General features: G+C 39.5%; 1 protein-coding gene across 1 annotated transcript; it reads right to left on the reverse strand.

Moving 5' to 3' along the window:
- Nucleotides 1-23410: 23410 nt before the first annotated feature.
- Nucleotides 23411-27434, reverse strand: LOC126698485 (NAC domain-containing protein 21/22-like). The gene is made up of 3 exons (XM_050395744.1): nucleotides 26879-27434; nucleotides 24346-24611; nucleotides 23411-24017 (listed from the first exon to the last, which is right to left on the reverse strand). Exons 1-3 carry the CDS (start codon nucleotides 27045-27047, stop codon nucleotides 23652-23654), a joined length of 801 nt encoding a protein of 266 aa, XP_050251701.1. The 5' UTR covers nucleotides 27048-27434; the 3' UTR covers nucleotides 23411-23651.
- Nucleotides 27435-27988: the final 554 nt, after the last annotated feature.

Genomic DNA, 27988 nt, shown 5'->3' on the forward strand with positions numbered 1-27988 from the left:
AACACATTCCTAAGCTTATTTAATCATTGACCATTGGACTGTTTAAATATGTTTTTTTTGGACTAAGTGTAATTTTATCCTTACCGCTGGAGGATTGATTTGAACTATGATGCTATAAAAGGGACTAATAATATAACAAACTAACAACAGTAACGTGTTTATTGTGCTTTGTTGTTGTCTTTTTGTCAGGGTGCAGCCTCTATCTCTTGCTTGGGAGGGCTTACACGACATCGAAAGCCTTTGGGCTTTATTTCAAGAGCCCATCGTCGAGTTTCGGCTTGGCTACCTCATATTCGATTTGGGAACATCAAAATTTTCCCCTCAACAATGTGTTAATTTCCATGCCATATGGTTAGATTCGTGTCTTCACATGCTTATATGCTTGGATTCATGTTCTTCCATGATTATGTGCTAAGTTTCTACACGTTCACATGCATGTTTCTATGCCTAGAGGTCTAGATCTATGTTTTCGCATGCTTGTGTGCTTAGATCTATGTTCTCTACACGCTTTATGCCACCTTCCATGTGTTTGTGCGCTTGTTTATGTGCTTGAGCCTAGACCTTGTTTGTCATGCCATGTGCTATTGTAGCCCTTTTGTTCCTTTTATCGCATTTTCTTGTGTTTTGGCCTAATGGTTAGGACCCGATCTAGACCCTATGGTCTTTGTCATCATCCATACACCAAGGCTCATATCAAAGGGTTTGGATCGCCCCTTTTTGCATGTCTATGCTTGCTTGGTTCTATGTTTTATGCTTGTGTTAGCCTCTCTAATTCTATGCTTTGCCATGTTTGGCACCCTCTGTGGGCTTAATTTTATGTGGTTACATCTGACGCCCATAAGGTCTTGTTCGGATGTAACCAATTGGGAGGCATCTTCGGATGCCAGGTTGCTCATTGCGTACCCTTCCCTTTTCCGCTCCTCGCAATGTTATGCTTACCATGCTTGTTTGTGTCACCCGTTGACTTTCTATGCATCTTTACATGCTTGCTTACGTGTTCATGCATGAGTCTTGCCTACTAGTGTGTCATCTATACTTCAACACAATGAAGCTATGGACATTCGATCCAAACCTACATTTGCCCTCGCGGACACCACCTTTTGTTTGCTTTCTTGCTTGCTTGCCTTCTTGCTTGTGTTAGGACATATGTGATTCAATGTTAGAAATATATGTTAACATTTTATGTAATTGGCTAATTCTTTGACAAAACACACTTTACTTGTAATTGGGTAGATCTAGGATGTGTTTAATGCTTTAAGAAACAAAGTTTCAAGTTCAAGTGTTAAAGCCATGCAAGTCTGTCCAAGAATCAAGTCAAAAAGAGCAGGATTTTAAATCTCGACAGCTAGCATATATTGAGGTTTAAAGAGAGTTGTTTCAACCCGAGGCTCGACAGCTGCTCGACAGATAGGGTATTTGTCGAGATTTATGAAGTTCAGATTTTTAGTTTTGATTTTCATCCAATCCATGAACGTATGTTTGGACTTTCTTTTCTCACAACCCTAAACATATATAAGGATTATTTTAAGGGCCGTAAAATGTGACACAAGTTACACAAGAGCAAATTTCACAAGTGTGAAGAAGAGTGTGATTGGAAACCTAGTTTACCCTAGTTCTTGAAGAAGCTACTATATTTGTACACCTTAGGGTTTTGTGACCAAGCAACTTCATGATCTTCATCGTGTGATGAACTGAAGAACTTTGCAGCCAACATTCTTCTCAAGTTGGTGATCAAGTTGCGTACTAGGATCCGTGTAATTGGTTAGTCACGTACTGGGAGTCGTGCATTGAAAATGAGAGATTGTCACTACAGAACAAGTCCAATTAGGTATTGGGGTAAGGGTTCAACTGTAGGTTGGTAGAAGGTACTGAGATTCCTTTACCTGTAACCGTTTGTTTTGATAATAGTGGATTCTCGAGAGTGGTGACCTTAAAATCATCCGGTGGGGTTTTTGTCATGTAAGTTTTCCCTATTTGTAAACAAATCACCGTGTCAATTTATTTTCCGCTGTATACTTAGTTTAATTGGTGATTTTTTTGTGCTACCACACGCTTTGCATGTTAATTTGATTAAATAATAAACTTGGCTAATTAATCAATTAATTCATCACAAGAGGTCAATACATTCTTGGCCTATCAAGTTGTATCAGAGCAGGCATGGCCTATCAAGTGGTATTAGAGTAGGCACACTCTGATTAGGGTTAATCTTTACTTTATGATCCTTTAACCCCTATTTGTCATGGATAGAGGACAGTCTCTTATTATACCTCATTTATTTGATGGCACTAACTATGCATACTAAAAAGTACACATGAGAGCTTTCTTGCAGTCTTTAGATGAGAAAGTGTGGCAAGTTGTGGAGATAGGCTAGACCAAGCCTACGGAAGTGCCGGCCGATTGGGATGATGCTAAGATCAAGGCGGTAAACTTCAATAGTAGGGCATTGAATGATTTATTCAATGCAGTCATAAATGAGGAATTCAAGAAAATATCCTCCAATGAAACTGCTAAGGAAGCATGGCCCATTTTCTAGACAACTTATAAGGGAACCAAGGCTGTTAAGGATTCAAAACTTCAGAGGCTCACTGCAAGCTTTGAAGAGATTAAGATGGAGGAGGATAAGTCGTTTGACAAGTTCTATGCCAAGCTAAAGGACATATTAAACTCAGCATTTAATCTTGGGGAAACCATTCATGAACCCAAGATTGTGAGAAAGGTGCTCAGATCTCTACCTGAAAGATTCCATGCCAAGATCACTGTCATTGAGGAATCAAAGGACATTGACAAAATTCTTTTAACTGAGTTGGTTGGCAATTTGCAGACCTATGAGTTGGGTTTGACAAGGATCAGGAAATTGAGCAAGAGTAAGAGCATGGCATTGAAGGCCAAGAGTAGTGATACTGATGAGTCTTCTGATGATGAAGATTCTAAGATGAATTCCTACATCACTAGGCAATTCAAGAAGTTCATGAAGAATGCCAATGCAAAGGGCTTCAACAAGGACCGTAGATAGTCAAGCTCTTCTTAGTTTAAGAGCAAAGACAAAGGGAAGAAGGATGCTAGGGATGGCGGTCAGTACACTGTTCCCTTAGGACCAAAGTGCTTTGGGTGTCAAGGTTTCTGTCAGATGAAACAAGAGTGCCCCACATATCTCAAGACCATTGGGAAGAGTAAGGCACTTGCTGCTACATTGAGTGACATCGAGCATGAGGATGATTCCAACAATGAGGATGATGAAATCCTGAATGCCTTCACTGCCACTGTCAATCCCACTGAGGGGATTGTTGAAGATGTGGATGAAGAAGAGGAATTGATGGAGTCTAAGTTTGAAAAGATGGTTGAACAAGATGACACCCACACAGCCTATGCAAAGTTATACAAAGTCTCAGAAAAAGATGAGAAGCTGTATAGGTTGACCACCAAGAAGTTTAGTGATGTGGAGCTTGAGCGAGAGGAAATCTCTACAAAATATGAAGAAACCAATCAAACTATTGGAGCATTGAGATTTGAGAATAATTTTTTGGTTGAGAAGACGAAGAAACTTAAGGCAGAACTGTTCTAAGTCAAAGCTCAGCTGGAAAGGACTTCAAGCGCTAAGCTTGATGAGATGCTCAGTCTTCAAAAATCTGCTTCTGATCAAACCATTTTAGGGTATGATTTCTCTTCTCCTAGTATTGCTTCTACTAGTACTACTATTTTTGTTCCTCCTGCTAATAATATTGAAACTAAGAACAATGTTGTTAAAAATGAAATAGCTAGTGGAAACATAGAAAAGGGTAAATCTATCTTAGAAGCACCACCTAAGCTTGATAAGAAAGAGATTAAAAACCCTAGGGCTAAGAAGGAAAACTCTCAAAAGCCAAAATAGAAAAAGCAGCATTTCTGTCATCACTGTGGCGCAGCTAGACATACTCAACCTAATTACTACAAGTGGCTAGCCACTCAAAAGAGCAACAACATGATCACGTCGGGAGACTAGAATCAGTTTTCATCCTCTTTTGCTCCTCTTGGAGATCTTCTCAAAGCCCTCATGTTTCTTTCGAACTTGAACGGTTTTAACTCTTCCCCCTTATCGTCAGATCAAGGGTTTGCTAAACGAAAAGATTCTTCCAAAGTGTGGAGGGAAAAGAGGTCCAAGTGATTCTATCACTTATTCTCTCTCCTCTTGGTTTTTTTTTTTTTTTTTTTTTTTGCATTACTTATGTGTTTTGCTTTATTGTTTTGAGTCAGTCTAGTTTTGTGCATTACTTTATTTATTTAACATGTTTTTATTTGGTTTTTTTTTTTTTTTTTGGTTTTGCTTTGTTTTGTTTTTCATATAAAAATTTAAAAAAAAAATTAAAAATTGAAAAATACAAAAACAGTGTGTTTGTGTACATTGGTACTTGTGTACCTTGGATGGCCATTGAAACAAAGTTTTCTAAATTTTGTATCTTTTGTAACTTAAATGAGCATCTTTATGCACAACTAAGCAAGTAAGTTTTATGGCTTGTGTTTATGATGAGTAAGATTAAGTGATCTTTTGTACTTAACACTCGTATCACTCTTTTTGACGGGAAGAACTAGAAAATCCTACGAGAAAAGCATAAATAACCATCTCACCACTGTTGCCCGCCAATCATGAAATGACATTTGTATGCTTCAGCATAGCAAAAGTGGAATGTCAGATGCTTAACATAATTAGGTATTTTCTTTCTCTTTCTTATATACACATGCATGGTTTCCATAAAAAGAAAAATATGCAAAGAAAAATAAAAGCAAAAAGATCAAAATGCTTTATATATGATTGCAAGCGTGTATTCTAGGAGATATGGGAGTTATAGGATGTACCTCGAAGGTGATAGTCTCTATCAAACAATTATGATTGTGTGTGAGTTAAAGTGATTTTCTCATATCTCAAATCGTCATAACATATAAACACTTATGCAATCTTGTGATGTTTTTCACACACAACATGCAATATTCTTTGCTACTCTTGATACATGTGCAGGTACAATGTGATTTGGCCATAACAAGGAATACATGTGTTAATGTATGCTCACTAAACTGTCTTGACTTGTTTTTGAAATATAAAATTGGGTAGATTTGTTTAGTGTGTGTGTGTGTGTTTTGGGATCTAAATGCTTATCAATTTTATTGTTGAGAGATGATTTTGAGAGCTTAAAATGTTGTTTGGATCTTTGGTTGTGTAGCATGTTTGATTGCATTCATATCTGTGTTTTTCTCTTCTTTGAAAAACTATTTTTAAGCAATCTCAACAGCTCCTCAACACCTGGCTTATCTATTGAGCTCTTCAGCTTCTTTTTATCGTAATCTCGACAGCTTCTCGATAGCTCCTCAATCCATCGAGAAAGTTTCTGTCTCCTCGATAGCTGCTCAATATCTCCTTAATCCATCAATCTTCTTTTTTTGTTGTGGACACCTCTGGACACTTGCTTGATAGCTGCATCTGTCGACCCTTTTAAATCTTGACACCTCTTGATTTGTTGAGAATTACTGAGCTTCTATATATAGGGTCAGAGCAATACGTATCTCATTTCTCTTGATCTCTCTTGATTCCTATTGTCTCTTCACCTCCCAAAACCTCTCTCTCTCACTCCAAACTTCATCCTCAAGGATTTTTCGGCCTAGATCAAGTTTTTCTTCACTTGGTAAGGGTCCTAATCCTTCTTTTTCATGCATTTGACCTAACTTTTTGGGATTTTTTGAAAATTTTTGGGTTTTTCAAAAATTGATGAAGTTATTGTGAAATTTTTGGGATGGGTTTTGTGTTTTTGATATTAAAACATCATGCATTGCATCTCATTTGCATTATAACAATATTTCATACATTCTTAGATGTGTGTTTACTTTGTTCCAAACATGTGTGCTGGTAGATTTGGATTGAGCTAAGCCCATGATGTTTTTACTATTGCATATCACATGCTCATGCATTTTCATGCATACGTTCTTTACATTCTCTATATTCTTATATATTGAACTGTATTGAGACTTTTCTAATTGTTTCTTTCCTCCTACCTCTCTCTAGTTTACGTTAGTTGCATCATGGCACCTAAACGTAAATCTACTCCGTCCTGGAACCCTCTTCGTTCCAGGGCATCCACTTCTTCTGACCCTACTCCCTCTCACGTCCGATTTTGTGATGAGAAGGCCAAATCGGACTTCTTTGATAACTTCTCTAGACGAGGCGTTCATTCGGAATGCCAAGTCATTTTGTCAGACTTCTCCAACACTGACCTACCCACTGTCATCCACAATAAGGGTTAGAAGTCACTATGTGACGTCTCTGTCACTTGTCCATCTATGGTTATTCAGGAGTTCTACACTAACATGCATAGATTTGATTATTCCATACCTCTTTTTGTTAATCACGTTTGAGGTATGCGCATCGTGGTCACTCCGGATATTGTATCCGACGTGCTCCATGTCCCCAAGGTAGTGCATCCTGACTACCTTGGTTATGAGCATCTTAAGACTGTATCTAAAGACAAGCTTATATCTGGTTTTTGTGAGCGTCCCTCTAATTGGGCTGATCGTCAATTCACTCCTTGTTCGGCCTTTGCTAAAGGCCCTAGGTTTCTTAACATGGTTATGACTTTTGTTTTGCATCATCTTTCTCACTATAACTCTGTTAATGAGCCTCGTGCTTGATTTTTGTTTTCTCTTTTAGAGCATTTTACTATAGATTTTTCCTTTCTTTCTATATAGGGATTTGGCGACCCGTGATAAGCTCATCTTCCCTTCAGCTATCACAAGGATTTTACTCCATTTTTCTATTCCCTTTCCTGTATCCGACCACTTCCATGTTATGTGCGCCATTGACGCTGCTACCATTAAACGGAGTGAGGCGTAGTTTCGTTCGAGGTGGTCCGGGTCAATAGCTCCTCCCACTCCTTCAGTTCCATCCACCTCCGCTCCCTCTTCTTCTGAGGGAGGTGTGACTTTTGATGCGATCATGGCACAGCTTTAGTGCATGGATGCTTGCCTTGATACACTCACTACTGAGATGTATCAGGTGAACACTCGTGTCGGCCGTATTGCCAGACGGTAGGCTCACCTTGGTGGCTTTGTGGAGTCTCCCTCTCCTCCTCTTGAGGCATCCGAGGCCGATGATGACTCCGACGACGATGATGATGATGAGGATAGAGATGCTAGCTCTTCCAGTGCTAACGGGATGTCTACTTGATACTCTACCATTTGTCACTCATGACAAAAAGGAGGAGTAGTTTTGGATATGAGAGTAGTCATACACACATAAGGGGAGGGTTAGTATAGGAGATTTTTGTTAGAGGGAATGTTCATTTTTTTTAGGGATGTAGTGAGGATTTGATGTATTTTTATTTTCTCTCTATTTTAGATACATTACATCTTGTACATTGGTCTTGTGACCATTTTGACATACATTGTACTTATATTTGCTTTATATATTATTGATGTATGTTCTTTCACCTATCTCTTTATGTGTTGTTTCTTTTCTATCTTTATACACATGTTTCTTATATAATGTATGCAATCTATTATTTCTGTTTCACACTAAAATGCCGTGATGAGTTTTGTTTAAAGTGTTTCAGAAATACAAGTTGTCAAAGTCTACTTGCCATAAACTCTCTTCTTGCAAAGTTTTTCAAGAGTTTATGTTAGGATAGATTTTATTGTATTCAACAAGTGAGTATGAGTTGAGTGATTTATAACTTCTCTCATATGTTCACTTGTTTGTTGTGGTTTTGTCATGGATTGCCAAAGGGGGAGATTTTTAGGACATATGTGATGCAATGTTAGGAACATATGTCAACATTTTATGTAATAGGTTAATCCTTTGACAAAATGCACTTTACTTGTAATTGGTAGATCTAGGATGTGTTTAATGCTTCAAGAAATATGGTTTAAAGTTTAAGTGTTAAAACCATGCAAGTCTGTCTAAGAATCAAATCAGAAAGGGCAGGATTTTAAATCTCGACAGCTAGCATCTATCAAGGTTTAAAGAAAGCTATTTCAGCCCAAGGCTCGACAGCTGCTCGGTAGATAGGGTATCTGTCAAGATTTATGAAGTTCAGATTTTCAGTTCTAATTTTCATCCAATCCGTGAATGTATGTTTGGGCTTTCTTTTCTCAAAATCCTAAACATATATAAGAATTATTTTAAGGGCCGTAAAAGGTGACACAAGTTGCACAAGAGCAAATTTCACAAGTGTGAAGAAGAGTGTGACCGGAAACCTAGTTTGCCCTAGTTCTTAAAGAAGCTGCTGTATTTGTACATCTTAAGGTTTTATGACCAAGCAACTTCATGATCTTCATCGTGTGATGAACTGAAAAACTTTGCAGCCAACATCCTTCTCAAGTTGGTGATTAAGTTGCGTACTGGGATCTACAAAATTTGTTAGTCACGTACTGGGAGCCGTGCATTGAAAATGAGAGATTGTCACTACAGAACAAGTCCAATTGGATATTAGGGTAAGGGTTTAACAGTAGGTTGGTAGAAGGTATTGAGATTCCTTTACTTGTAACCGTTTATTTTGATAATAGTGAATTCTCGGGAGTGGTGACCTTAAAATCACCCGGTGGGGTTTTTGCCGTGTAAGTTTTCCCCATTCGTAAACAAATCACCGTGTCAATTTATTTTCCACTGCATACTTAGTTTAATTGGTGATTTGTTTGTGCTACCACGCTCTTTGCATGTTAATTTGATTAATTAATAAACTTGGCTAATTAATCAATTAATTCATCACAAGGGGTCAATACATTCTTGGTCTATCAGCTTGTTTGCTTACTTTCTTATTTCTTTGCTTGCCATGTCTATCATGCTTATCTGCTTGATGCCTTTTTCATGTGCTATTTACATCTTTTCCTTCCATTGCTTGTCTGCTGGCTTCTTGTCTTTGCCTTTGCATGTACACACACAAAGCAAGGACGCATGGATCTAGGGCACGGTCTCTTAGGCGCAAGCAAAAGGGGCAAGGATGTGAGCATGTCAACATAAGCCAAGCAGTTGTGTTTAGTAGGTTTAGGGGTCTAGCTTTTCCCATTTGGTTTTGTACTCTTTTAAAACCCCCTTCCTTCCTCCCTCATTTCTCTCTTAGATGAGTTGTATTAGGTATATCATGCCATGTACCATTCGTCCTCATCTCTAGAGTATGGCGACCCCTGTTATGCCCCCAAAATCAAAGATGACACGAAACATGAGTACCGTACCATCACAGGCAAAATCAAGGCCAACCATGCGTTACTAGCCCAATCAGACAGAAGGTGTGTTAATGAAGTGAAGGCTAGGCCACAGCAGCAGCAAAGAATTCCCACTGAAAATACCTACTTCTTTATTGAGGTTCTATAGTCTGTGCAGCATTTCCAGTAGCAACTGATGGGACAGATTAGCCAGATGAAGGCAGACAAGACTAAAGAGAAAGGAAGCTAACTTGACCCAGAGCATATGGCTGACAAGGAAGAAACCCCTGTGGGTGGTGGCCCGTAGAACCTAGAACAACATTTCATTACAATGGCCAAAGTTGCAGCACTTCTATAGTAGGAAAGGGCCAAGGCGCCCAAGGAGAGATTCTATGCACGAAGGCCTCCTTATCTGTTAAGGATACTCAGCAAGCCATACCTCGAGAGATATAAATTGCAAACTTTCGCACAATACGATAGCAGAAGGGGAAGTGTTGTTGAGTATGTGAATAAGTTTATTGACACCCTCGGTACTTATGCAGTAGACGAGGATTTGAGTTTTCGAGAGTTTTGTAAATCCCTATGTGACCAAGCGTACACTTGGTACATTGGCTTGAAGTTAAAATTAATCTCGATGTGGGATGATATGGTAGACGTATTCTGCACCAAGTATTTTCACGGAGAAGAAACAGTAATGTTTGTAACTTTGCAAGGAACTAAGCAAAAGAATGGTGAAGACTGATGGAGTACATTAAGAGGTTCAGGGACATTGCCCTCGATTGCTATGATCACTATGAAGAGAAGACGTTGGTGGAAATTTGCATGGGAAAAATGATCATGGAGTATAGAGCTATCCTAAAAAACTTGAAAATTTCACAATTCGCACAGCTGTTACAAAAGGCCAAAAAGACTGCTCAATCAGTCAGGTCTAGTTCTGACAAGCCCGAGGAGTGGAGGTCCACGCCGCAGGCCATGGCAATATCTACCAATGAGAAAAAAAGGAAGTCAGATGGAAGGGAGTACGAGAATCCCTCACCACTACCATGTACACCAAAAGAGCTAGACGTGCTCCTAGACAAATGGATCGCAGATGGGGTTTTCAAACCCAATCAAGTTTCCAGAGAACCCACTGAGGAAGAATGGAGAGACCCATGTTTCTATTGTTTGCATAATTATGTGCAGCATCCTATCGCAGAATGCTGGGCACTCCACAGACTAGTACACCACAGAATTAGAGAGGGAACTTTTGAGTTGTCCTAGCTAGAAGTGCAAAGAAACCCACTCCTAAACCACAAGGGAAAGGGAGTAGCAACAGTCATTATTTGTGCAAATTCGGGAGAGGCTGAAGAAGAAAGGCCGGCTCTGCCTACCGAAGCCATTACCACCCTGCAAAAAAGTTCTAGGTTCAAGAACTTGTTTGATCAGTTGGAACTCAGAGCTAATGAGCGAGGAATTGCCACCGAATCTCTGGTAAGTATTACCTCAGGAGCAGGAGTAGAATGCCTCGCGGCAGAAACCAGAGCTGACAGAGCATTCCTACAAGACACCAACGAGATTACTTTCAGCAATGAAGACATGAAAATAGGATACTCAGACCATAGGAGGCCCCTCTACTTGGCAGCCTCTATAAACCAAATCCCCATTAAGAAAGCCCTAGTTGATATGAGCGCTTCAGTGAATCTCATCTTGCTTAGCACACTGCAAGCAGTGGGAATTTCGGAAAGTAAGATTCAAGGATGTCTAATGGAAGTAACAGGGTTAGGGGGAAGAGGTGAGTATATCGCAGGCCACATTCAGCTATGGCTGAAGGTAGGACCGATAGCCTCCTTGGCTCGTTTTCATGTGGTAAAAATAGAAGTTTCCTTTCACATATTATTGGGAGGACTATAGTTGCGCAAGCACCGTCTAGTTCCGTTTACCTATCACTAGTGTGTGAAGGGGAGATTGAACTGCAGGATGATACGAATAGCAACAAACCCATCACCATTTGAGCAAGCAGAGGCCCACTTGGTAGAAACCATGTTCTACGATGAACAGGCGTCGTCTGGTGAAAGTTTGGTGTCCAAACCGCAAGGCACCTTTGTCCCCAGATGGGAGGACGTCCAGGATGAACCAGAGCTCAACTTGAGAGAGCTGCTAAAGCAGAAGAAGAAAAGGAAAGAAGTGCCTACTTCGGAGTTAAGTGGTATGCCACGATGTGTCTAGATCCGAACACCTGACGGCTGGATAGTTTACAAGTTATGAAGGTGTGCAAGACCCACCTGCAGTGCGCAAGGGGGTCCCGGACGAAGGTCATAACATTAGAGTTTAGTGTACTATGTGGCCCAGGAAAGTTTAGAAGAAGAAAGCGACACGGAAAGTGAAAGAGAGGTTGTAGCAGAAAAAGATGCACAAGTGACGCTAGAAGAAAAGCTAGAAGAGATTGACTTGGGCACGAACCCATAAAAGCCAAGACCAATTTCCATAAGTTCAAAGTTGTCAGAGAAAGAAAAGGCATAATTGATCCTACTGTTGAAAGAGTTCAAAGATCTCTTTACATGGGACTATAGCAAGATGCCTAGGCTAGACCTAGGGTTGGTGGTACACACGCTCAATGTAGATCTCGAGGCTAGGCCTGTGGCTCAGCTTGCCAGAGTGTTTCACACTGAAATAGAAAAGAAAATAGTGAAAGAAGTGCAAAAGTTGCTGGCGGCTAGATTTATCAAACCCATCCAACACTTACAATGGTTGTCCAACATTGTATCAATAAAGAAGAAAAATGGGTAGATACGATGCTGTGTTGATTTTAGAAATCTTAACCAAGTTTGCCCTAAAGACAAATTTTCATTACCCATCATGGACCTACTGATAGACTCCACTGCATGAAATGCCATGTTTTCCTTCATGGACGGGTTTAGTAGGTACAACCAGATTCGAATGGCGCCAAAAGATGTGGAGAAGACCACTTTCAAGTCACCCATAGATAATTTCTACTGCACTGTGATGCCCTTTGGGCTGAAAAATGCAGGTGCAACCTACTAGCGCACAATGACCGCTATATTTCACAACATGATGCATCGTGAACTAAAAGACTATGTGGATGACATAGTGGTGAAATCAAGAAGGTGAGAAGATCATGTCAAGGTATTTAAAAGGTGCCGACTTTTCAAGTTGAGAATGAACCCAATAAAATGCACTTTTAGAGTGTCTGCTGGGAAATTCTTGGGGTTCGTAGTCCACAACAGAGGGATAGACGTGGACCTAGCTAAAGCAATGGCAATAGCAACCATGAAGCCACTAGCCACAATAAAGAAGTTAAAGAGTTTTCTGGGAAAAGTTTCTTACATCGGCAGTTCATCCCTGGTTTAGCATCAATCACTTCAGCTTTTATGAGATTACTAAAGAAAGGGCAAGGCTTTCAGTGGGGAGAGGTACAACACGCAGCTTTTCGAAGGTTACAGCTGATCATGATAAACCTTCCCACGGTACAAGCTCTAGTTCGCAGGAAACCATTGTTGCTTTACGTGGCCTTAAGCCTGTCTACCATTGGAGATTTGATAACCCAAGAAGATGGAGGCGGTGTCGAGCAACCAATCTATTACATAAGCCGCACCTTAAGGGATGCAGAGACCCATTATCCCAGAGCGGAAAGGGCATGCTTGGCAATAGTCTATGCATCGCAAAGACTACGCCATTATTTCTTGGCCTACGAGATACACTCGATGACAAAATACCACATGATTAAAGCTCTTCTTTGACAACCTATCCTCTCCGGTAGAATATCTCAATGGTTGTTACAATTGTCACAATATGACCAAAAGGCAAGAACACTTAAGGCGGTGAAAAGCCAGGCCATAGCGGATCTACTGGCCCAATTTTTAGGAGAAGAGGAATTCCCACTAGATGATGAGGTACTGGGAGAAGTGGCTACAGCAGTAGTGACCGAAGAACAATCGGTCATGAATTTTGATGGCTCTTCTACAGCAAACTCAGGAGGCACAAGAGTGGTCCTTTATCATAAGGTGAAGAGACGGTGGCGCTCCCATTCAAGCTAGAGTTCCCATGTTCAAACAATACCGTAGAATACGAGGCCTACTTGATGTGGTTGGCAATAACCCTCGAGATGGGGATCAAGCATTTGAAGGTGATAGGCGACTCCAACTTGGTGGTCTGCCAAGCTAAGGAGAGTTTCTCCTTAAAGGAACCAAGTTTGGCCCCATAGAGAACACTAGCCCAGAGAATGGAAGAAAAGTTTTCCACATTCAAAATAGAGCACGCTAGAGGAGTGAGAATCGATACGCAAACATGTTGGCCGCGTTGGGCTCGCAGATAGCCTTCAAAGGGAATAGTACCAGAGTTGAAATCAACAAGCGAAGAGCCATCATTGAAATACTTCAAGAAAGGTTTCAGGAGAAGCAAGGATGTGAAGAGGATTGAAGGGTTCCCATTAACGAAGCCCTGTTAAAGGAGGGAGACGTGGCAGAATTAAAGATATTAAAGGACTATGTCCTGATGAAAGGGGAATTGTATTGTAGAATGTCAGAAGGAATTTTGTCAAGATGTGTGGGGCATGAAGAGGCCCAAAGAAAACTGAAGGAAGTGCATGGAAGAACCTGTGGGTTCTGCGGTGAGATCAGCCAATACCACAGGCTCCAGAAAGCAGATTTTTATTGGCCAAACATGAGTAAGGATGCAAACCCAGTCCAAACCTAGTGTGAGGCATGCCACTTAGCCATAGACAAGGAAGAGAGTTATGTCGTGTTTGCCAATGAAGATTGGAGAAGCCCATTCATACAATACCTAACAAAAGGCAACCTTCCACAAAAGCATAGTGAAAGGAATAAACTCAGGAAGTTGGAAACCCACTACTTCCTACATGAAGGAATTCTTTTAAAAAAATGGTACAATAGGGACCTACTACAATGTTTGGGTCCCGAAGAGGCTAGAGAAATGTTAAAGGAGGTACATGCAAGGGAATGTGGAGAGTACTAAGGAAAGAAGAAGCTATATCGACGCATGCTGCAGATGAGCTATTACTAGCCCACTATGAAAAGGGTTACAACAGAATTTGTGAAAAAATGCCACAGCTGCCAAGTGCAAACCAATTTGATCCACACCCACCTACAAAGCTTACATAACATGGTCACTCCATGGCCCTTTCACACTTAGGGGATCAATTTGGTAGGACCAGTTAATCCACCTTCTCACGGGTACATATGGATCCTTGTGGTGATAGAATATTTCACTAAATGGGTAGAGACCATACCGCTCCGCAAAGCCACTAGAGGAGTTGTAGCAAACTTCATTAAGGAAAATATAATTGTTCGATTTGGGGTGCCTCATAGAATCATAAGTGACAATGGCCTTTTGTCAATAGAGAGGTGAGAAAGATGTTGGAGTTTTTTCAAGTGAAGTACCATCGGTCATCGCCTTATTATCCTCGAGGGAATGGGAAGTGGAAGCAACAAACAAAATCCTCATCAAGATTATTAGCAAGATGAGCCAGGAGTACACCGGAGGATAGGTAATGCATTTGCCAGACACCTTTTGGGCTTACTGAAGCTCGCCCAAATCTACCACAAGATTTTCTCCCTTCTCCTTAGGCACAAAAGATAGAAAAAAAAAAAAAAAAAAAGAAGCTTTACAACGGAACGGTGTGAGGACCTAGAAGGGTTGGACGAAAAAAGGGAGGAAGCCCAAGAGCATAGCCGCAAATACAATTAAAGCATGACCAAAGCTTATGGCAGGACAATTAAAGAAAGGGTGTTTGTAGAAGGACAGCTCGTATTGAGGACAACAAACCACATCAGGCAAGGTCTGGCATGACCATCTAAATTCTCGCCAAAATGGGAGGGACCCTTCATGGTAAAGGAAGCACATGCAAGTGTGTATTATCGTTTGGCCCAAGTGGATGGAAAAGATTTAATGGACCCCATCAATGACAAATGGCTAAAGCATTATTATGCCTAGGAAACATTATGTAGCTTTTCCTTTCCTTCATGTCTTTTTCCAAGTGACCACCCTTACAAGGGATAATGTCACAAGAAAGCATTGTAGCATGTTTTCATTTGTAGTTCATGATTAAGAGCAAAATAAAGAGTAATGAAGATCATGAAGTATTAGTAAAATATATTGTACCATAAAACATAGTAGTAGCTGTAGCAGACATAGCATAATAGATTACAAACCCAAAATATATAAGTCATACCAGACTTATCAAATAAGTGCTAGAAAAAAAATAAAGTATACTGAGTAGAGAGAAAGGGGAGGGAAGTAAACCTGGGGGAAGGAAATAAGGCTATATAATGGGTAAAAGTCTAATAAAAGGTTTGAATAAGGGTCTGGTTCCTAAAGCGATTGGGGCCAATAACACCAAAACGAAAACGCTCGCAACGTGCCTCTAAGTTTGCCACCTCCTTCTTTAAACTCTGGATGCGAGCATTTATAGCGTCCACAGTAAGCTAGACCTTCTTCATGAAAAAGGCTCGAGCAATCTCTCGCAGGTGATCCAACAGAAACTCCACAGCAAATCCAACCCTAATCAACTCTTAAACCGCAGCCCTCCACTGCAAAATCCTCTCAGTAGCCACGATGTCGATGAAGTTACGCTTGATGTCATTCATCACACTCCCCAATAACTTAAAGAAGTGCTCTCTCACAGATTGACCAACGAGAAATCCTTGCATAAAGTCCCCACAGCTGCTATAGACCGCCTCTAAGTGGGTGATGCACTCCTCAGGAACTTGGAAACCATGAAAATCAACATAAAGAGCTCTAGCACCCCAGAAGTTTGCAGGATCAAGGTCATTGATCTCAGGCAGGTCAATTCGGGTAAAGAAGGCAGCAGCCTCACTCGCCGGATCAGGAACAGTGGCAGAACTACTGCCAACCTCAAACCAAGAGGTTGGAGCCACCTTGGTAGGAGTTGGACTTGAAAAGAAATATGAGGTACAACATGAGTTTGCAAGGAATAAACAAAGTGAAGGAATGGATATAATTATGAAAGCCTTAATTGAAAAAAGCACAAGGGAAAGAAAATTACTAGGACCTATAGGAGTAGGGGCTACGGGTATAACAGAAGCAAGAGCTGTGGGCAATGCAAGGCCTGCTACAATCTTAGGCTCCTTAGGAATGTCTGTGGTTGTAAAAAATGATGTGCAAAGTAATTAGAGGGACATACCAGGAAATGACAGGAAGAAAAGAAAAAGAAGATTTGCTAAGGATGAAAGACACATACCTATAGCCTTGGCCTCTTGCCCTCCACCATCACTATCCTCATCAGAGTAAAAAAATCCTTGTCTTCATGATGGGTTCATCCTTGAAGTCCTTAAGGACTTCCTCTGACCCCTCATGAAAAGAAAAATATGCATTAGGCCCTTAGGTGGCAAAGCTAGGGATGGAAGATGGAGTGACCACCAAAGAAGAGCCATCCTTCACAGCCTGGGAAAGGGCAACGAAGGGATCACTGGCAGAAATGACTAGAGGAGTAGTAGGAGAAACACTTCTAGTCTAAGATGCACTTGTAGGAGTGACTTCTTTTTTAGGAGTAGGGATATCAGCAAGAATAGGAACACTCACTGCTAACAGCCCTATCAGCCTAAATACTCTCCTCGGCAGGAATGGACTCGGATGGAGGAACCAGAGCTTCAGCAGGAGCTCTCCTGTGCAATAGCAGCAGAAGCAGAACCAGAGGCCATGGCCTTAGCCACGACATCTGCCCTATCGAAGAAGGCCTCCATAGGCATACCCATAGAAGAAGCCTCCTCACTTGTCGTGATAAACAGAAACGGCCTCGGGATCAATCTAAAAAAAAAAAAAAAAAAGGCAGGTGTTAAGGCAAAGAAGAGATAAATAAACATGCGAGAGAAAAGCACATGATGACACATGGCAATGAAGATGCATGTAAAGGAAAGGGATGTACCTCAAACTCAGGCTCATCAAGTAATATAGGGTGAGTGGTCGAAGTGTCTTCCTTATGCTTGGACTGTCAAGGAAAAAGAGAGAGAGAGAAGAAAGGAATAAGTATACATATGGAATTAGCCGCAGGAAAGCCCCATATATAATTAAAATAAAGGAAGGGTGAAATTTAGAGATAACATACTCTCCTCTCGGTAGTGGCAGACGGGGCTGGCGAAGATGTCTTCCTTTTACTACCACTTGTCTTGATGGAAGGCCACCCCCATACAGAACAATGTCAGAATAGGTCTTAAAGGAATCATCCCCTCTCTTGGCAAATTTAGGCTTGGTGGTTCGAGATACCAAGCCCTTCTTTATAGGCGCAGGAAGGTTCACCACCTTCACCTTCTTCTCCCAACCCGGAGGATACTCATCAGCATACAGATATCACCCCTTCTCCTTCTCTTGCCACTCAAATATGGCAGACCTGCTTTGCTTTCTAGCTTATATCACCACGGACTTGGTGGGAAGCAACAACCGTGGGTTGGCAAAAATGATGGCATGAAGACCGTCGGGGGGAATAAGGGAAAACCCACGGCCACCTAACAACTCTCATACAAAAGAGGTCATCACGGCTTGCCAATACCCATGCATTGTAGTAGTACAAAGGCCCTCTCTGTGTGAGCCCGAAATGGTGACTACTGTGAAGTGCTTGCTCCAAAACTCAAAAGCACTAGGGCACAAAAAAGGTTGCACAGAAGTAGTAGACTCCAAGATGGCAGTAAAATCATCGGGTATGTCCTGATCCAACCCAAACTTCCTCCTCACTTTATTGGCAGAATAATGGAGATGCCCTCATCAGCCAGATAAGCCAACCGCCCAGCATTGGTGGTTGCCAAGTACGTGATCCCTTTCTCATCAAAAGCAGCCAACGGGGTAGTGGTCTTAGCAGTGTCTGTAAAGGGACCCATGACTGAATTAGCACATGTGAAATCAGTGCTTAAACCTTTGTAAGCCCTCCAAGAAAAACCAACTCCCTTGTCAAAGAACTCAATGGCAGGATGCCCAAACGGCTTTAACCCAACCCAGTGGTAAGCCAACGAAAAATTAGAAGCAAAATGACCACAAAAATCAGTAATCACCCTCAGACAAAACCGATACTTCTCTTTGGCAAAACAAACAGACTTACACTTGGCTAAATGCCTGGCACAACACTCTCACAACAGATGCTGCAATACGATACTATGGGTAGAGGTAGTAACTATGTGGCAGAAACCTATCTACCTCTCATCACCTTGTTGAATATCCAACCGCACATACAAATGACCCAGAAAAATAGGGGCCAATGACAGACTCACCCCAGCGGAAATCTTTATGGCTAACTGAAAGTAAAGAGGTTTCACGGTAGAATGTGGGTGAGAGCCAAAGATAAACTTACAAAGCCAAAATGCGATGAAGGCCGCACGGTAGATTGCGTCAGAAGCCTTGGAGAAAGCCCCAACCCAATGGGACAACTTCGCGTTCCCACTCATCCCTTTCCTCAACTCAGCCTCCACGGCCTCATCCTCAGCAGAAAGCTCGATATCACTTGGGTCCATATCGCCGAGAATAGGCAGCAATAGTTGGTTCGCCACATCCTCCAAGGTCACAATGATCTTGCCACAAGAAATGAAGAAGGTATAGGTGGCGCTGCACCATTGGCGAACCAAATGGTGAAGATTGAACAAGTCTCGATAGTTGGAAAAGCACTGAAATGAAATGATGGCCTTCAACACACCGGCCTGCTATAACGCCACCATGAAACTTGCGTTGGACAACTCCTTGTCCACCCACTCCTTCCAACCCAAAGAAGTGCCTAACCCAAACTCGAAGAGAATGGGCATGGGAAGTGATGTCCTTTGACCTATATCAAGACCGGGAATGGTGGAAGCCAAAGGGGCCTAAGAAACCTCTGTGTCATGGCGGCAAATAGAGAGCCACACATGGCCCAACGACGGAGGCAAACAGTCACCGGGCACCACAAGGAAGTGAATGTGAGTATCATACCATGGGTCGATGAGGGGAGGGCACTCACTATTCGAGTCGCGACCTTCTTCCTCCTCCTTGGAGCGGTTTGATTCGGAGAGGGGAGTCTCTTCACCCATGGTTTTGGTAGGAGGATCGTCCATGGCGACCTCTTTCCCCTTACAGCGGGAAGAACCTTCATCTTTTGTTGGTGACATGATGGGTTGTTTGAATGAAGAAGATGGGTAATGAAGTTTTGGGAAGGATGGCACGATAAAGAGAAAGAAAGAAGAAAGGTTTTGAGAGAATGATGGGAAAGGGAAAAGTCCAAAGGCTAAAGACAATAAAAGTGACGTAAAAGGAGGCAATAGGTTAGCTGTCAAAAGAAGCATCATATTAATGAAGCAAAAGTTATGTTTCAGAATAACTGCTAAACTGGGGAATTCAAAGGGAAAACCCTGTTATGACAAGAAAGGAAATAAGGTGGGGCCTACTGTTCAAAAAACCCGTGAAAAAAAGAGAGAAAAGAATATCTTTTAATGCTCGCATATGAATTGTAAGAGCAATTCATATGCTCAGAGGGCTGAATGTTGATGCCCATTTTTAACAAAGGGGCCTAATGACAGAAGAAGCCCAAATAATGGCAGGAATAATGGTCAACAGGCCCACAAAAATAATAAGTGGCTAGAAAGAAGCAAATGGGCTGAGGAAGCCCAAATAATGAAGGTAGTAAACCCATGAGAATGGTAAGAGGTAGAAAAGACATAAATGGGCTGGGGAAGCCCAAGAAATGAATTAGTAAATTCGTAGGGTTGGCATAAACGCCAATAAGCCAGAAAGGTAATAAAAGGTAAGGATGTGGTAATTGGGCCGGGGAAGCCCAAAGGATTTAGCAAAAACCCATGGGAGTGAAAGAGGTAAGGAAGAAGAAAATGGGCTGAGGATGCCCAAGGAAGGAAATAGGTCAAGGGAAGCCCAAGGCATGGAATGGGCTGGCCTAGCAGGAATGCTAGCTCGTGAAACCCAAAAGAAGAAAGAATGTAAGAAATAGACTGGTAGGAGCTTAGCCTGTAAGCCCAAAGGTAACAAAAAAATAAGCGATATCATAGCAGAAGCAATGCAGTGGCATGGCAAGAGCACTAGCTAGCCCATGGACACAGGACAAAAGGGGACATGAGCCAGGTAGGAGGGAGAGGGCCCACACCCAAACAATGCACAGTGAGGAGATGAAAGCCCAAAGGCCTATGTATCATTCACACCGCAAGAGTTAAACAAATACCATAGCGTGTAATAGAATCGAACAAACACGGAGGCAATGACAAATGCGTGAAGGCCAAAAAAGTAATGGATTCAGAAGGAAGTGGAGCATGCACACAGGGCTCAAGCACCACCTACCTGTACCCAACCAATACAAGGGAGGTGGGCCACGGGTCAGAGGTATGAGAGGGTGTGGTTTAGCGGTGGGGAGAAGGGGGAAGCCTATTTTGGGGTTCCCGCTCAAACTCTTTTGGGGAGAAATGTCTTGCTGGTATGACATCTCACCCAAAAGAAGTAAACATAAGCTGGAATCACTAGATGCATGTCATATAGGTAGGTAAGGAACAGGTTTAACCCCTTATCCGGATGAGAGTATTAAGAGAGGTAAGAGACAAAACAAAAACCATTTTTGTTTGGAAATGAGGCGTGGTGCAGCCTACACAGTGTAATGGTAGTGGCTGGGCAATTGGTAGGCCAGTGGGCAATCTTGGAAGGACGCCCACAATGAGCCAAAAGTGGTTAAGGGGTAAAAATGGTAAATCCTGTCACAAAAGACAGTATAAAAGGCCATAGGCGTGAGCAGTGAAGGGGGGAACAACGGTAAACAAAAAAAAAAAAAAAAGAGATAGAAAGAAAAAAAAGAGAGCAAAGTAAACAAAAAAAGTAAACAAAGAAGTAAAAAAAGAAAAGGAAAGATACAAAAATCCCAAAGAAAAGAAGAAACATGAGTGCTAGGAAAAGAGGCATGCATCAATAGGCTACCCATTTCTCTCCCTGTCAATAAACCCACTCTCTGATAAGCTAAGAACTCAAGTTTCAGCCATCTAGGTCCTTTTTTCCAAAGTGTGTAACCTCTACCGCAAGAATTCCCTTTAAGGTTACCCACATTAGAGATCGGCTCCCTTTTTGGGCTTGTGTTCGCTGAACAGCTAAGCCAATTCCTTTTTTTTTTTTTTTTTTTTTTTTGGATAAATGACTAACTCATTATCCTACCGATAGACTGTTTGTCGTAATCTTGTTATTCGTGATTATATTGCTTTACTCTCCCTTGTCGTGTTATTTATTATTGTTAATTAGTAGAAATGTTTTAGTTATCTTGTTGCATCGTGCTTTCTGCTGTAACATCTATAATAGTCATTCCTGTTGTGAGCACTCGGTACATCTAAGGCTCCTGCTAAGGCGTGTCTATGTGGGGATGGCCCAACTTGCGCACAAGCTAGCCTAAGGTGTGTTTCAGTTAAGCTAGTCCTAACTCTTGTACCTCAGAATCACAGGTCGTGGTACAACAGGAAAAATTCAGCCCAAAACACAAAAAAAAAAAAAAGCCCACCACAAGCATCACTTTAAACTAATGCATAGAGTTGATGGTCCTTTTAATATGATTAAATTTATTGTTGAAAATGCATAGAAAGTCGAGCTTTTGGGGGACTATGGTGTTTTGACAACTTTTAAAGTCGTGTTCACCTTTTGCCATATTATTAGGAAGAAGGTGAGCAAGACTCGAGGAAGAGTCTTTTCCAACCATTAGGGGATTTTTTAAGGGGCACTGCAGTTTGGAATCCATTATATGCCCTAATGAGGATTGCATGGATTTAAGTAGAGAATCCTAAATGGATTGGATATTGGATTTTTTATTGTAAGATTGTTGAGTCTCACATCGAGTATTTATTAGGTTTTGGGTTATATAAGCAATTACAATGAGCTAAATGACATACTACTTGACTAAGGGTGTATTTGTTTGGAGGTGAAATAAAATGGATGGAAAACTTTGGAAAGAAAATAAGAAGAAAAAATTTTTTAGAGTATGTTTGGTTGGGTAGAGAGAAAGGAAAATAAATTGTGGGGTCCAAGTGTTTTCTCTCCAAGCCCACCAAAATGTTTTATCTACAAAATGGAGAGAAAACTTAGTGGGGATAAATTTTTTCTTGATTGACAAAAATGTCCATGTACACATTCTTCAAGTTGCCTTTATTTATTTATTTTTTCTTCTCCACGTAGTACTGTTGCCCTTTTTTTCTTTTTTTCTTTTTTTCTTTTTGGACAATAATGTTGCCTCTCTTTTTTTGTTTTGATTTTCTATGGCTTTTTTTTTTTTTTTTAAACTAGACAATGAATTTTTTTTGGGACATGATTTTTTTTTTAATAAATTTGGGTGATTGCTTTTTTATTTTATTTTTTTTTTGTGTGGTTATTTTTCACTTTTTTATTTTAATTGGGCATCATTCTTTAATAAGGGCATATGAGTAAATTTATTTAAACTCATTTTTTCCATCCTTCCACTTTTTCACTCTCAACTAAACAAAAATGAGAGAAAATAAAATATTTTCTATCCTATCACTTTTTTATCATTCCACCATTTTCTATCCTCCCACTTTTCCATCCCTCCAACCAAACGGACCCTAAACCTTTTGGGTATAGCACAAGCTTATAATTATATATATATATATATATATTTTGTGACATAAATAAAATTATGAATTAAGATCCTTTAGAGTTTTAGGGTAACTCCATTGTAGAGTTCCTAAAACCCTCGTTATTCATTTAAAAATGGTTGGATTAGATTATGTCACATCATTGATAATTTGAATAGATATAAAAATTTAATAGTTTTATTAAATGTTAATGAAGTTGTAAAATTCAATCCTTTCATTTCAAAATAAATGGAAAGTATGTTAGGAACTTTCATTTCAAAATAAATGGAAAGTATGTTAGGAACTTTATGGTGGAGTTATCTAAGAACTATAAAAGATCTAAATCTTAAACTTTTTTTTTTTTTCCTTTGACATACTGTTACTACAGGTTTGCTTGTAATAGAAGAATTTGTTATTGCCATTGACACCCTAATCTCAGGCGTAACCTCGTCGTGGAGAAATGAATGTTAAGGAAAATGGCCAGTAATTAGAAATATTTTAATGCCATAATTAAATCCAGTTGTATACGTCTGTGACCTCTTTAGAAAAGAATACTTTATCTCTGTGGTAGAGGGTTTTTTAACTGAAAGAGTGGGTATACTTTTAAATTGTTTATATAATTTAATCAACGTGTAGGGACTTCTACAATACTAATCTTGTCCAAGAAGCCTTGACATGCCTACAATTACGTGAACCAGCAAAAGTTGTCAGGACCCTAGCAAAGAATCTTTACATATTTGATAATTTTATACAAACCCCCAGTGTTGTATAAAAAATAAAAATAAAAATAAAACCTAACAACACACTAAGCACAAACCTTCTAATATCCAATCAAACATAAGTTGTCCCTCAAAGCCCAAACATCAAATTAATATACATTACAAATCAATAAATTTGGCATGTGTTTTTTTAATTAATATAAACTATAAAATATATGCGTATATTTCATAGGAAAACCATGCCGTTGTCAATCTCGAATCTCATCTCCTCCAAGTTTGAAGGTGCCCCATTTCCCAAACTCTCTTCTTCCATGTTCATCTCCCATAAGAACCCATAGTCATCATCACCTTTGGAGGTAATTTCATTGTTGGTGTCTGTGCCCTGAGAAAACTGAAGGAGATTTAGCAGGGAGTTACTTTGGTTGTGGTGAGATGGAGTTGAAGCAAACGAGGTCATTTGATTGTACCCACAAGGCATGGTTTGGCTAGTGGGACCACAAGATGTGGTCTCAAACATAAGTTGGTTGCTATCTTCCAAGTTTGCTGCCATACCCTTGCTTTTGTGAAATACTCTACACAAAACCCAGTCTTCCTGTAATCAAAACGCGTAATAATCTCATTAGTAAAATCCATGCACTAAGTAGTATTATCATGACATTATAGATAGGGTAGCATCTAATTTGGATAATGTCTTCTTTTCGTTTATCCCCCATTAAGGTGGAAACGCATGTAACAAAGTCAATAGGCAACTTTCATACACACTTTCCTTACAGTTTCCTGTGAGAAATTGGTGCATGAAACACTGAAACTTTTCTATACTTGAAGATTCTCTCTGTCTCACCGTGATAGTGTGTGATTTTGTATGTGTTTGCGTGTGAAATGAAGAAATAATATTGTTCCAAAAGCAGCGAGAGTCATACCTTAGGAGGCATATGTGGGGTCTCCAAGCGAAATTCATGCATGATCCAACCAGTTTTGATGCCATTTGGAGCTCTATTGCGATAGAACACCAAAGTCTTTCTCATCCCTACTATCTCCCTCGACATTGGGTCCAGCACTGTACGGTCCTTCCCTGTGGCTTTCCAGTAACCAGATGTCGTTGCCCTATTGGTCCTGAAGCCTGTGGCATATTTGCGGTCTCTGAAGCTGAAGAAGTACCATTCAGTCGCATTGAGTTTAGCCACCTCTGTAGATTGAAAAAAAACACAGTTTTTTGAAGTTTAGCAATTATATGAACATTACTTTCAACAAAGCAGTAGAGTGGGGCACAAGTGTCATAGCCAAGATAGCATAGGATAAGATTTGATATCCTACGTTACTGACTTTAATAGATATACGTATGTATATAGTGTTGTACAGTATTGGTAGGATAAATGTTACAAATTTTACTATATAATATTCAAAAATTGATGTATCACCCATCAATATAACTATATTATTTAATTAACACAATTTTAGCAAATGAGCAAACAAATTTTTAGCAAAAGCCTATTTCTAATTAAACACACTCTTAATACGTGATGTAATTTATTTTTTATAATTAGATAATTATAATAGGAGAAGGAAGATTTAAATTCTAAACCCGATAAATGTCAATTGAACTATAAAGTTATCGACATACGTGACGGAATTAAAAATAATTGAAAACTGCATATATTGATGATTGCCATGTACCTTAGCTTTGACTCTTTTTTGGGGAATTAGACTTGCATGGAAGTTTAAAAGAGATGGCAAGTCTGTGTCACCTTAATGAGTTATGTCCAAGGAAGCTAAAGGTGTGGTGTCAAATTTAAGGAAGAACGATTTGAGGACCACTAGGGTTTAGAAGAAAATCATTATGAGTAAATAACTAAATACATGAATCTTCATGTTCAATTTTTCATTTGCTTGGACGTAGTGCTGAAGTGATGCGTGAAAGTCATGGAAAGTTGCTTTCTGCTTAGTCTCTTAGATAATCATCACGGTTGAAAGTTTTGGCTGGCGACCATGCATTGACACGTTGCTCTTTAAGAAGATATGGAGGAAGCTTATGAAGTAAGTTGTTGTGTTGTAAATAAAAAAGCTCATCTACGCAATTCAATTTATAAAAAATTCAAGCTAAATAGGGAATATTTATGTCCCACAAAAAGTTTTCACTGTATTAGATTACTGACCCCTTCAACCCTACCATATTGTAAATCAATTAAGGATTATAAACACTAAAAATAATAGGAAAACAAACACAAATTTGAGCAATTAGATGCTCAATCATTTACCCTTCTACTGTAGCCACCAAATAATTTACTCTGAGACAAGGCAAAAATATAATTTCTGGTGTACTTGATGATATGGTATATCTGGACCATCCATGAACCTGGTCCTATATGCATGTGCGTGGTCTTTGCACATGACTAACCTCCATATATATCACAACCCATATGGCAAATTAGCTTAGCTTGGTAGCCAACCAGCTAGCCGATTTGCATGAATACAGCAAAGAGAGAAAGAGTGAAAGCTATGGCACCTACGTATGCATGCCATATATCTTAAATTCCTTCAAAGGAAATTTATTTATATCAGGTCAAAATAATTAATGTACGTAGAAGCAAAAAAACTATTCTTCGTATCTGTTTAATGGCCGCTAAACATTTTATATAGAGTGTATAGTACTGCTGTGTTCAGAAAGCCAATAATGGTTTTCCATTAGATATCATTGGTGACTGAAATATCATCATGAATCGATCGCTGCTAAAAGGAAATCTAAACAAAAGCAAAAGTAAAAGTAAAAAAGAAAAGATTATCTTTGAAAGGTCAGTTGCTTCCTTTTTTCTTCGACAAAGGTCAGTTGCTTCCTTGAAGTAATGTTTAAGGCAGGTTGGATTTGAAATAACCATTTTAAAAATGTTTTCTAGTTATTAACAAACCTCCAAGCCTCCAACAGTAGAGCCTGAGAGTTTGCTTGTCAGTTCTTTCTTACAATTATGATAATAAACTAATTAAAATATGCATACATACAAACAATATATATATATATATATATATATATATATATTAACACTAATACCACTTAAAGAATTTAGCTATATCAGACAAAGGATTGAATAAACTATGCATAAAATTGGAGTTCTCTCTCTCTCTAAAGGGAAATATGTTTGTCCGCTCGCTCTACCCCAAGCTAGCTACCATTCCAAACATGCTGGTCTGCCTCGTACAGAAAATAATTTTGTGTTATCTTTATGTCCTGCCCCATAGTAAAAGCATGCCAACAAAAGAAGACAAATCAAGGTGCTCAAACTTTATCTGTCACATTAATTATTGTTACATCGGTTATAAAAAGTAAAAGAAAAGAAAAAGGAAAAAAATGAGAACTTGCTTTAAATTCTGATGAAATATAACAATGAGAAACAAAGATTTTAAGAAACAAAAAACAAAGGTTTTGTAAGCATATATGGGATGTGAGTCAGAATAACTTACCAGGAAGCTGCCATGGCTCACAAGTATGCAAGTCAATTTCCATCAAAGTACCCTTCAAAACTTCCTCATTTGTGATCTTTTTGTAGAGATAATGGCAGACCAACTCCTCATCACTAGGATAAAATCTAAACCCAGGAGGCAGTGTGGCTCCAATGTCTCTCAAACCCATGTTGATTATTTTAAGGAAGGATAAGATTTGGTAGAGCAAAGAAAAATGAAATCTTTATATAGTTTGAATACCAAAGAGAATTTTTTTTTATAGTTGGAGTATATTTGTGGTTGGAGATTGAAGGTGGCTGGCTGGCTGGTTTAAAGAGAAGCTTTGGTTTCTATGTTTGGGTATTTGAAAATATTCTACTATGGGAGAAAGGTTGGTATTATTTATATATGGCTATAGGATGATAAAGTTCCTTTGCCCGGTAGAATTTCTCACAATATTCTGGCAGGCCATGCTTGTTTAACTGGTTAGTTATAGTAGGAAGTTTCAAGAAAAACCAAAGTTACAAGAAATCTTCCTGGAGTAGAACAATTGATGCAGTCATATATGGACAAAAGCCAAATTATTTTATGAGAGAAACCCTCCAAAACATCCCTTTTTTTATTTATCATATTTTCACATATTTATATCGTTTTTGTACAATAATAATCATTCAAAGAAGATTAAGAATCTTTACCGGTAATACAAAGAAAAAAAAAAAAGGTTAATTTGCGTGGAGAATCACTTGTCATACACATTAATAGCCAATATCTAATACTAATAATTGATCAAACAATCATGCCCATCTGATATGTGGACTTTTTTTTTTTACTCATTTAAAATATGATCTCATGAAAAGGATTAAAAGTTCAACTTTTGTATTGAAAGCTTATTATACAAGATTCTTTTTTTTTTTTTCTTTTTTTTTTCTTTTTTTTTCCTTTATATGTTCACGTGACTTTGTTGTCCTAAAATTAAATGTTAATAAAAACCTGAGGCTTTCTTAACTTGAGTTGTAGATCCTTGCCTTTTGTCATGAACTTTTCATTTTCATTCAATTTTTTAAGCTTTTGTTTCTTCAACAATCTATCTATGCGCAGTCTTTGGATTTTAGTGCTTCTTTTGTTTTGTGG

The sequence above is a fragment of the Quercus robur genome, chromosome 9, assembly GCF_932294415.1.
Source record: "Quercus robur chromosome 9, dhQueRobu3.1, whole genome shotgun sequence".
NCBI lineage: Eukaryota > Viridiplantae > Streptophyta > Magnoliopsida > Fagales > Fagaceae > Quercus > Quercus robur.

Bases quoted from the DNA above. Each gene is read 5' to 3' on its own strand.
- LOC126698485 (XM_050395744.1), bottom strand. From the start codon at position 27,047: ATGGGTTTGAGAGACATTGGAGCCACACTGCCTCCTGGGTTTAGATTT. The intron at 24,612-26,878 runs GTAAGTTATTCT...TTCAATCTACAG, and splicing joins TGAGCCATGGCAGCTTCCTG to AGGTGGCTAAACTCAATGCG. The intron at 24,018-24,345 runs GTATGACTCTCG...TTTTGATTACAG, and splicing joins CCCCACATATGCCTCCTAAG to GAAGACTGGGTTTTGTGTAG.